Source organism: Chrysemys picta, chromosome 4 (assembly GCF_011386835.1).
Source record: "Chrysemys picta bellii isolate R12L10 chromosome 4, ASM1138683v2, whole genome shotgun sequence".
NCBI classification, from domain to species: domain Eukaryota; kingdom Metazoa; phylum Chordata; order Testudines; family Emydidae; genus Chrysemys; species Chrysemys picta.
In genome coordinates, this window is record NC_088794.1 from 6,785,996 (window position 1) to 6,797,581 (window position 11,586).

The 11,586-nt window shown below is 51.3% G+C and overlaps 1 protein-coding gene across 2 annotated transcripts; it reads right to left on the reverse strand.

Moving 5' to 3' along the window:
- Window positions 1-4,066: 4,066 nt before the first annotated feature.
- Window positions 4,067-10,332, reverse strand: LOC101953452 (apoptosis-associated speck-like protein containing a CARD). Of its 2 annotated transcripts, XM_065594444.1 has the most exons (5): window positions 10,012-10,332; window positions 8,411-8,467; window positions 7,993-8,049; window positions 7,575-7,631; window positions 4,067-6,578 (listed from the first exon to the last, which is right to left on the reverse strand). In XM_065594444.1, the coding sequence occupies exons 1-5, from the start codon at window positions 10,286-10,288 to the stop codon at window positions 6,322-6,324; spliced, it is 705 nt and encodes a 234-aa protein (XP_065450516.1). In that variant the 5' UTR covers window positions 10,289-10,332; the 3' UTR covers window positions 4,067-6,321. The 2 variants fall into 2 exon arrangements, with proteins under 2 accessions (XP_065450516.1, XP_005279431.2); XM_005279374.5 differs by lacking the exon at window positions 7,993-8,049 and having other exon boundaries at window positions 10,012-10,330.
- Window positions 10,333-11,586: the final 1,254 nt, after the last annotated feature.

Below are 11,586 nucleotides of genomic sequence, written 5' to 3' on the forward strand. Positions count from 1 at the left end.
TCCTGCACGTACGTAACCAGGCATGCCAGACTTCGGCTTCGCCCACTCCAAACCTGGGTGTCGTCGATATACCGCCCACATCGGGACAGCCTGAACATGGTGGTCACGGTCCCGAACTCGGTCCTGACCTCCCTCACCTGGTGGCTAGATCACAATGTGGTTTGCGAGGGGATGCCATTTCACGCCCCACAACCCTCTCTGCACCTGGTCACAGACGCTTCATCTCTGGGTTGGGGCGCCCATCTCAACGAACACCATACCCAGGGCCTGTGGACTGCGTCCCAGCTAGCCCTGCACATCAATGTTCGGGAACTGATGGCGGTGCGCCTGGCGTGCCAGGCATTTCTCAACCTCCTACGTGGCCGCTGTGTGTTAGTTCTCATCGACAACACCACGGCCATGTTTTACATCAACAAGCAAGGAGGAGCACGTTCGTCAATTCTATGCCAAGAGGCCATTCGCCTGTGGGACTTCTGCATCGCCCACTCAATCCATCTCACGGCATCGTTCCTCCCTGGAGTCCAGAACACTTTAGCGGACCGACTCAGCAGGTCCTTCCAGACGCACGAGTGGTCTATCCGTCCGGACATCATACATTCCGTCTTCCAGAAGTGGGGTTTTCCCCAGATAGACCTGTTTGCATCTCGAGACAACAGGAAGTGCCACGTGTTCTGCTCCCTGCAAGGTCGAGCTCCGGGCTCCCTCTCGGATGCGTTTCTCCTTCCCTGGAAAGACCACCTGTTTTATGCCTTCCCTCCGTTTCCTCTGGTCCACAAGGTACTGCTCAAATTGCGCAGAGACCAGGCACAGGTGATTCTGATGGCCCCAGCGTGGCCGAGACAGCATTGGTACACCACGCTGTTGGAGCTCTCGGTTCAGACACCGATCCCGCTTCCATTATGCCCGGATCTCATCTCTCAGGACCACGGCCGGCTGCGTCATCCCGACCTGCAATCACTCCACCTCACGGCGTGGCTGCTCCATGGTTCACCCAGGCAGAGCAGCAGTGCTCGCACTCTGTCCAACAGATTCTGCTGAGCAGTAGGAAGCCCTCAACACGGACCACATACTTGGCCAAGTGGAAGCGGTTCTCCTGTTGGTGCGAACAACGAGCCACGTCCCCGTTACAGGCACCTATTCCTCTCATATTGGAATATCTCCTCTCCCTAAAACAGCAAGGGTTGGCGATATCTTCAATTAGAGTTCACCTGGCCGCTATATCAGCCTTTCACCCAGGAGAACTCGCGTCCTCGGTATTCTCTAACCCGATGGTCGTTAGATTCCTCAAGGGCTTAGACTGGATGTACCCACAACAACGTCAGCCCGTTCCGACGTGGGATCTCAACCTGGTTCTCTCTAAGCTCACAGGTCCTCCATTCGAGCCACTGGCCACCTGTTCACTTTTGTACCTATCCTGGAAGACAGCCTTCCTCGTAGCCATCACCTCAGCAAGGCGCGTTTCTGAACTCAGGGCGCTTACATCCGAGCCCCCTTACACAGTTTTTCATAAGGATAAAGTGCAGCTTCGTCCACATCCTGCCTTTCTCCCTAAGGTGGTTTCTCCTTTTCATATCAACCAGGATATATTTCTCCCGGTCTTTCATCCTAAACCACATGCCACTCGTCAGGATCAACGTTTGCATTCCCTGGACGTACGCAGGGCCCTGGCCTTCTATATTGACCGCACAAAGCATTTTAGAAAGACGACGCAACTCTTCGTTGCAGTGGCTGACCGTATGAAAGGCTCACCGGTCTCCTCACAACGCCTATCCTCCTGGATTACGTCTTGCATTCGGACTTGCTATGACCTGGCAGGTGTCTCAGCACCGCACATCACCGCTCACTCCACGAGGGCCCAAGCTTCCTCGACGGCTTTCCTGGCGCAAGTTCCGATCCAGGACATTTGTAGAGCAGCGGTTTGGTCATCAGTCCACACGTTTACAGCTCACTATGCACTAGTGCAGCAGTCCAGAGACGATGCTGCTTTCGGATCAGCGGTTTTGCACACAGCAATGTCTCACTCCGACCCCACCACCTAAGTTGGGCTTGGGAGTCACCTAATGGAATGGATATGAGCAAGCACTCGAAGAAGAAAAGACGGTTACTCACCGTTGTAACTGTTGTTCTTCGAGATGTGTTGCTCATATCCATTCCAAACCCGCCCCCCGTCCCCACTGTCGGAGTAGCCGGCAAGAAGGAACTGAGGGGGCGCCGGGTCGGCTGGGGTATATATTCAGCGCCATGAAGGCGCCACTCTAGGGGGCTCCACAGCCGACCCGCCGGTGTTGCTAGGGTAGAAAATCTTCCGACGATCGTGCACGCGGCGCGCGCACACCTAATGGAATGGATATGAGCAACACATCTCGAAGAACAACAGTTACAACAGTGAGTAACCGTCTTTTTTGTTTTCAGATAATACCTTGGAAACTATTGACAGGAGCACTGTATCTAATTCTTATCTCAAGAAAGAAATTTAAATAAATATTGGACCCACTCAGCTCTAATACTAACATGTTCTGACATCTTGTGGCAAGTCACTTAAGAGACACTGGTTAGGTTTAGAATTGTAATGTCTAATCTTACTCAGATATTCTTACTAAAGTCAGAAGGGACCATCGTGATCATCTTTCCAGTCTGACCTCCTGCATGTTACAGGCCACAGAACCTCACCCACTCGCTCCTGTAGTAGACCCCCCAACCTCTCGCTGAGTTGGTGAAAACTGTGGGCAGGTCTACACTACAAACTCTGCTGTGGTACTTTGATGAAGATGCTCTAAGCCTACGGGAGAGAGCTTTCCTGTTGGCTTAGTTATTCCGCGACTGTCTACATGGGGAGGCTAAGGTATGTGGATTTTTCACAACCCTCAGCGATGTAGGTACACAAAGTATGTGTGTGGTGTAGACCTGGCCGGAGTCGGCACTACAACCAGCTTGCACTGACACACACTAGCTCTCCTCAAGCTAGCATGAGAATAGATTGCAGGGCAGCTGTGGCGGCGTGGGCAGCAGCAGCGGAGGCCGGGCTTAGCCGTGCTGAGCGAGTACCAGTTGGATTCAGGTGGGTTTGTACTCAGAACAGCTGAGCGATGCCTATGCTGCCACACTACACTATTTATACTCCTGCTCGCTTGATGAGAACTAGTGCAAGGGTGTGATGCCAGCTGGGAATCACCCCCCTAGCTCAGGGTGTTGACAACGCCTCTGAGTGCCTAGGCAAATGACTCTACCTGAAAGACATCCTATCTGCAAGCCGTTGGGCCGCAGTGAGCCTAGCCAAAGGCCACGTGTGGGAAGCTGTGTATCATTCCCTCCCCGTTCCTATAAATGCCACCATGTGGCTCAGACCTGGATGGAGAGTCGGAGGCTCCGGGGTTCTTCCCCGGGATATAACCACTCAGTACAATTTCCTGCCCTGGAAAAGATTTTAAGACCTCTCAGGAGAGGGATTTTATGTAGCACTTATGTACTACACACTATTATCGGGCTCTCCCTGTGGGGAAGGGACACAAGTGGGGGAGTCCTGGCTGGGGCATCTTCTCCTATTAGATGCGGCTCTTGCTGCTCCACCTCCGGAGGGGAGAGGTTAGGAGCCAAAGAAATAAGCCCTCCCAGAAACCACTTCCACCTGCTGCTGCCATTTAATTTTCCTGTCTGGTAAGTTTTCATTTCAAGCCTGCAGGGGGAGCGCTCCTTGTGCTTTGTGCAGAGGAAGGGGAGCTGAGGGTCTCCATGCTACCCATTGCTTTAACCCCTGATCTTCCCTCCCCTTGCAGGTCGCTCATTCATCCATGGCACGTGCTGTTCATCCACACACTCTCTGAACCAGGCCATTCATCCAGGCCACCCAACCAGACCATCCACCCAGGCCACCAAACCAGTCTGTCCATACCAGCCAACCAGTTCATCCACCAACCCCACCACCCACCCATGCCATCTGTCCTCCTCAACCATCCTTCTGATCCATGCTCCTATTCATCCATCTCCACTATCCTCTCACCTACAGACAGTTTGAATGAAAAACAGGGAGGCACAGAGCAGTACATTATCACACTCAGACTGGGTCATCTGGGAGGCACTTCTAGCTTTATTTATGGACAGAGTTTCTGGTTTTCCATTTTATAACAAAATACAAATGTATGTGTGTGTGTGTATGTGTGTGTATATATATTTAAAAAAATATAGTTTGGGCAAAATCACCTTTAACCATGTTACAAGGAGGAGGCGAAAAATTATTCTCCTTAACCTTTTGAGGCTATGACAAGAGGCAATGGACTTAAATTGTAGCAAGGGAGGTTTAGGTTGGACATTAGGAAAAACTTCCTAACTGTCAGGGTGGTTAAGCACTGGAATAAATTACCTAGAGAGGTTGTGGAATCTCCATAATAGACTTTTAAGAGCAGGTTGGGCAAACAGCTGCCAGGGAAAGTCTAGATAATACTTAGTCCTGCCATGTGTGCAGTAGATGACCTCTCAAGGTCCCTTCCAGTCCTATGATTCTAACCCCCCTTCCCAAACAAAAGCAAAACCACCTCACCAAGAAAACAGGCCCCTGAGTTCTTGGCAGCTGGTGAGGAAGGTTGTAAGATGAAGTCAGAGCCTTGGCAGGAATTCTGAGGTTAAATTTGGTCCAGCACAGCGATCCTTTAGGCAGATACACCTCTACCCCGATATAACGCGACCCGATATAACACAAATTCAAATATAACGCAGTAAAGCAGTGCTCCGGGGGGGGGGGGGGGGGTGGCTGTGCACTCCGGCGGATCAAAGCAAGTTCAACATAACGCGGTTTCACCTATAATGTGGTAAGATTTTTTTGGCTCCCGAGGACAGCGTTATATCAGGGTGGAGGTGTACTTGAATGAGATCTTCTTATGGAAAAAGACAGATGTTCTATACGCACCGCAGCTTACATTGGTATAAGTTCTGTCGCTCAGGGGTATGAATAAACCACCTCCCTGAGTGATGTAAGTTACACTGACCTAAGTGCCGGTGTGGACCGCACTATGTCAGCAGGAGAAGCTACTGCCGCTAACTCCTGTCCACTTACAGCGTCTACACTAGCAGTGCTACAGCGGCGCAGCTGCAGGATCTGTCGTGTAGCCACAGCCGAAGTGTCTGTGGTGAGATGCTGGGGTGGGCGCTAAAGGAACGTGTGGCCGTGCATGATGGCTGGGACGCTGGTGGGAGTTCCAGCAATTGTAGATACTAGAGCAGTGGTGCGCAGCTTCCTCAGCCGTGGGCTGCTTCTACGTTGCAACCAGGCTGCCCTGCTAGGGCAGGGCCCAGGGTTGGGGAAGGTGTCTGCAGCGGAACCAGTGCTGGGGGCGGAGGCTGCTGGGGGTGGAAATTGGTGCAGCACACTGACCCCCAGGCTGGGCGGCCTGCTGAGATGATTTGGGGATGGAGGTGAAAGAAGCCACCTGGTGTCGCTACTCATCTGCCCGCATGTTCCTCCGTGCCCCCCTAGGGAGGTGTGCCCTGCAGTTTGTGCCCCACCGTGCTAGAGTACAACTCCCCATTGCCCACCTAGCCTCACACCATTTGTTGTAAGATGTTGGTTTCACTACGGCGTCATGGTCTCATAAAACCCAGGGCATATAACCCACCCCCAGAGGCAGCTGCATTTCAGGCATAGATGAGTGATCCCTGTACGGCATTGCTGTGCATTTGTTAATCCGCTGCCATGCTGCACCCCAGAGGTGGATGCGTTTCAGCATTGGGTGAGTGATCCCTGTGCAGAGCTGCTGAGCGGTCCCCCCATTTCAGACCCTGGCAAGCAATCCCCGTGCAGCCTTTAAGCACCTTAGAGCTCTGCTCCATTCTCTTACTGGTATCCCATCCATCACGTACTTACCCTAAAGCCAATAACGGATGTCTACACTGCAGTTAAACTCGCGGTTGGTTCATGTCAGCTGATTTGGGTTCAGGGGCTGTTTAATTGTTTGTAGATGTTGGGGCTCAGGTTGGAGCCTAAGTTCTGGGACCCCATGAGGAGGGAGGGTCCCAGAGCCCAGGCTCCAGCCCAAGCCCGCACATCTATGCTGCAATTAAACCACTCCTTAGCCTGAGCCTCGTGAGTCTGCGTCAGCGGTGTTTAGTTGCAGTGTAGACAGTCCTTAGCGACCTCCTCACTGCTGCATCACATCACAGGCTCACCCATTCCACCAAAGGGAGCGCTGGAAAGAGGTTTTTTACCTGAAACAATGTTAGCAAAGTGGTGAAAGCACCATCCTGCCCAGAAAGCCACGTGGAATCTGGAGCTAGGGTTGCATGCACCTGGAATGGCTGCACGTTCACAAGGAACGTAACTTCTTGATTGTCTTAATTTCCCTCAAGGTCTTCAATGAGGAACTTATTCTTGGCTTTCAGTGCCTCATAGAGCCGGTCCTTGCACTTTTTATTCCAGCTTGGCATTAGTAGATACAGCTTCCGCATTTTCTCCTGGTTGGTGTTCCCAGATCTAATGGTCTGGTACTGCTCCTCGTCCAGAATATCCCCATGAAGAAGGTCTAGGATGGGCTCCACAGGGGCGGTACGTTCAATCAGCTGCACTCGGTATCGATCGACAAAATGCCCCTCTGGAGAGACCACAAACACAAGTAATGAATAGATATTTGCAAACATACTGTTTCATCATTCCAACCAGTACTGAAATACAGCAGATTAGGGGGGCAAGCGTGGCAGATAACAGCTACACAACACAGCCGTACTGCACCTGTAATGCCATGCCCCTGGGTACGTTGGCAGTAGCAGGGACTGGATCTAGGACTTCTTGATCTTAAAGCATTTGCTACCTGAGCTGAAAAACCCACCTCTTAGTCAAGGTTATAACAGGCTCATTAGCCCCCATCTGTGGCCCAGCCACCACTAGAGGGCAAGAGAGCACCACACTCAGTGGATTACAGCTGCAGCTGCTTGACAGCTACACAGCCATGCTGCACAAGAATCACTCGCCCAGTGCTGAAATGCAGCTGCTTCTGGGCTGGGGTCCATCCCCTGTTTAAATGGCAGGAGGTGTTTAGGAAAAGTAGACTGCAGTCACCTGGGTTAGGATTTTGCCAGGACCCCAAAATTTACACCCCAATGTATAGAAAGAGCCCGGGAGGTGGGGCGGGGTTAAAGGCCACAAGTAAGCAAAGCTTTGGTTTGGTGCCTCCTAGCACTCCCTGCAGCACAGTGCCCCCTAGTGCCATGATGGGGTTTGGAGTCGACACTATTTCTGAGGGGAGAGTGCCCCCTACTGAACTCTCTGTAGCAATGCACTCTAGCACCACACGGGGGCATTGGGGTCAGCTCTGAGCGAGGAGAGAGCATCCCCTACTGAGCCCCCTGACCCACTCTCTCCAGCACAGCACCCCCTAGTGCCACACTAGAGTGGCTGGTGGTGACAGAGCTGGGCTCTGGATGGTTTGGCAGTTGGCAGGCAAGGTAGGTTTGTCCCAGGAGCTGGGAGGTAGCTCTGGTTGGGGAGGCAGATTGCAGGAGGGTCAGGTCGCTCTGCAGTGAGACCACACTTCCTAACACCCCTCGGACTGCCTGGGGATGAAAGAGCCCGCAGGTGCTTACGGACTCACCTTCTTTTCCTGTGGCACCATCGGATGGCCCTGGCTTCTGCCCCTTGCCACCGGAAACTACAGGATTGAGATGTATAGTCAGTGAGTGTCTGAGTCACCCACATTGTTTTCTAGCACCTCACTGGGGCATTGGGGTCAGCTCTGACAGAGGAGAGAACATCCCCTACTGAGCCCCCTGACCCACGCCCTCCAGCACAGCACCCCCTAGTGCCACACTAGAGTGGGTGGTGGTGGCAGAGCTGGGCTCTGGATGGCTTGGTGGTGATCAGGCAGGGTGGAAGGTTTGTCCCAGGAGCTGGGAGGTAGCTCTGGTTGGGGAGACAGATTGCAGGAGGGTCAGTCACTCTGCAGACCACACTTCCTAACACCCCTCGGACTGCCTGGGGATGAAAGAGCCCACGGGTGCTTACGGACTCACCTTCTTTTCCTGTGGCACCGTCAGATGGCCCTGGCTTCTGCCCCTCGCCACCGGAAACTACAGGATTGAGATGTATAGTCAGTGAGTGTCTGAGTCACCCACATTGTTTTCTAGCACCTCACTGGGGCATTGGGGTCAGCTCTGACAGAGGAGAGAACATCCCCTACTGAGCCCCCTGACCCACGCCCTCCAGCACAGCACCCCCTAGTGCCACACTAGAGTGGGTGGTGGTGGCAGAGCTGGGCTCTGGATGGCTTGGTGGTGATCAGGCAGGGTGGAAGGTTTGTCCCAGGAGCTGGGAGGTAGCTCTGGTTGGGGAGACAGATTGCAGGAGGGTCAGTCACTCTGCAGACCACACTTCCTAACACCCCTCGGACTGCCTGGGGATGAAAGAGCCCACGGGTGCTTACGGACTCACCTTCTTTTCCTGTGGCACCGTCAGATGGCCCTGGCTTCTGCCCCTCGCCACCGGAACCTGCAGGATTAAGATGTATAGTCAATGAGTGTCTGAGTCACCCACATTGTTCTCTAGCACCTCACTGGGGCATTGGGGTCAGCACTGTCTGCTAGGGGAGAGTGCCCCCTACTGAGCACTCCCTCCCCAAGAGACAGACTCACAGGCTAGGACTGACACACACTGAATGAGAGTGACCGAGAAGCAGAGAGGGATCCAGTGAGAAATAGAGACACTTCCGCTTAGACCGGGTAAAGCTCCTCTTTCGAACTAACTTCCTGCCTGGAAGTAGGAGAGAGCTCGAGTCTAACGGCTGTGTTGCAGTCTGTGCTACTGCGGCTTCACTGCTATCCCTACTTGAGCGAGCTAGATTAAAACTACCTCAGGTACGTCTACACATGCTGCAATTACACTTCCCTGATTGCAGTGCAGATATACCCACAGAAACCCAGCGAGAGAGTGAGGGACAGACACACAGAGCCCAAAAAGGATCCAGGGAAACTGAGAATAAGACAGATTGACAGGTTCAGCTCTTTAGTTGGGATCAGACTTACACTTTTAAAGCAACAGGAAATGAGGAATTTATATTTCATAGCATTCGTCTGCCTCCTGCCATCCCCCCCCCCCCATCTGCTTTTAATAGCAGCAATCTAAGAGTGTGTTCCCTCTTTTTCAGTCTGAGTCAGGGGGCATTTGGACTGAGTCCTTTGTATTCCATACAATGTTATGCACAGACTAATTAATAAGCAACTCGGGCCAGATCCTCAGTTGGAGCTACACGACATTATACCATGGAGCTATGTTGAATTACTCCAGCTGAGAATCTGGCCCTAGATTTCTAAACCAGAGGCATTGTGGGCCAGTTTCTCTGCTGGGGTAAATTGGTGCAGTTCCAGTGAAGTTTGCCCTCTTTCCGCAGGACAAGGAGGGGAAATCAGACGCAAAGCTAACAAACTGCAGAACCTTCCAGCAAGTTCAGGCAGGGACGTGGAAGTGACTGTGGTTGAAAGTGAAAGCAAATTTCAAGCACACAGAAGAAAGAAACCCAATTAAAAAATCGATACAAAAAAATGGAAGATTTGTTTTCAAAAAAATATAAGATTTCCCCCCTGCCCTTAACTCTGTGTGATAAGTTGCAGAGAGAAAGGAGCTGGCCAGCTAATGCTTGGACAATAGACTTCCAAAATAGAAATCTAGTCTCTTGTGAGCATGCCTATTTGTTACGCCTTTGGGAAGGGTTGGATGCGACTTGATTTGTGTGTTCAGGAATTAGGATGTTAGACACCGAGAGAATAGACACAGTACTTACAGAGAGAGAGCGATGCAGTCAGTGGCAGAAGATAGAGTAGAGCTCATCCTGCAAATGTAGTGTTTCTGTCTTTTCCTCCTTTTCCTAGCTAGCCCCCTGCACATGAGTAGGAGAGAGAGCTCAGGGACAGGCTCAGTGGAACCTCCCTAATAATACTGCGCTCTTCTATCGAGCTTATCCAGAGATCTCAAAGCACTTTACAAAGGAGCTCAGTATCATAATCCCCCTTAATGCTCTCCCCTGCCCGGATCCGTACCAGTCCCTGTCGCCTTGCAGAGTCTGTCTGCCAGCTCCCTTTCATTGATGGCTGTCAGGACCTCCACGGTCACCTCCACTGCATACTTCTCCAGATAGAAGCTGATCAGCTTGTCGCACACATCCAGGACATCCGCTTTTTCCAACTGGCCCCGGGGGATGTTGCTATAACCCGCCTTCACCGGGAACACGTTCAGCTTGGTCTTGAACCTCTTAAACCCGTCCTGTGTCAGCTCTTCTAGGGTGTCCACGAGGTGATCCCTCACCGTCTTCCCCATCCTGCCTCCTCAGCAGCTGAGCAAAACTGCCAGGGGGCAGGACCAGAGCTAGGGGAGCAGCTCTTTGCCCTGAGAAGCGATTGGTGCTCAGAAATGGGGCGGGGCTCAGGCAGCCAGATCCGCTTGCTATAAATGGGCCTGCTCTCCCTCTGCTTCGTCCTCATTTCCTGTGAAAGGTTTTGTCCCAAGGTGCCGATCTAAACAAAGTAACAACAAAACCCTCCTGCTTCCTGGCTGTAACAGAGACATGCAGAATCTAAACTCCGGTGCACCTTCGCTCCCCTGTTAGCATCAGAAGAGGGTTATGCATTTGTAAAGCCTGTCACCAGCTCCCTTCAGGAGAGCCCCTGCTTGTGCTGCCGTTTGACAGAGGGAGGAAAAGTTGAAAGAACTGGGCGTGTTTAGCCCAGAGAAGAGAAGACTGAGGGGGAACATAACAATCTTCAAATATCAGCGGGGTAGCCGTGTTAGTCTGGATCTGTAAAAAGCAACAACGAGTCCTGTGGCACCGTATAGACTAACAGATGTATTGGAGCATAAGCTTTCGTGGGTGAATGCCCACTTTGTCAGACGCAAGTGCTCCAATACATCTGTTAGTCTATAAGGTGCCACAGGACTCTTCGTTGCAATCTTCAAATATGTAAGGGTTGTTATAAAGAGGCTGGCGATCATTCATTCTCCATGTCCACTGAGAGCAGGACAAGAAATTGGCTTAGTTTGCAGCAAGGGCATTTCAGCTTTGATATTAGGAAACACTTTTTTTTAATTCTAAGGATAGTTAAGCACTGGAAGAGGTTACGTGGGGAAGTTGTAGTGCCCATCCCTGGAGGTTTTTAAGAACAGGTTAGACAAATAGGGATGGTCTAGATACTAGGGTTACTTGGTCCTGCCTCTGCACAGGGGTGTGTATGTGGGGACTCTATGACCTCTTGAGGTCCCTTCCGGCCCTACATTACTATGGTTCTATGATTTCACTTTAAAACGTTTGGGTTTTTTGGTTCAAAACAACTTTAGTTTTTTTTTTTAATTGTTTTTGATTTTTAAAAATGGTTGAAGCTGAAATGAAACATTTCAATGTTGTCAACACACAATGTTTCACTTGACCCAATATGATTTTTTTTTCAACGTTTCGGTTTGCCAAAAGTTTCACTTTTGGTTTGACCTGAAATTTTCCCTCCCAATTTTTTCAGGATTACCAGTGAACTGAAAAATCCATTATTGGCCCAGTTCCAGACATAATAAAATATTAGGGATGGGAAAACAAAGGCAAATAAAATACAGAACCAAGAAAATAAAGA

Bases quoted from the DNA above. Each gene is read 5' to 3' on its own strand.
- LOC101953452 (XM_065594444.1), bottom strand. From the start codon at position 10,288: ATGGGGAAGACGGTGAGGGATCACCTCGTGGACACCCTAGAAGAGCTG. The intron at 8,468-10,011 runs GTACGGATCCGG...TTAATCCTGCAG, and splicing joins CTGCAAGGCGACAGGGACTG to GTTCCGGTGGCGAGGGGCAG. The intron at 8,050-8,410 runs GTGAGTCCGTAA...TCAATCCTGTAG, and splicing joins CGGTGCCACAGGAAAAGAAG to TTTCCGGTGGCGAGGGGCAG.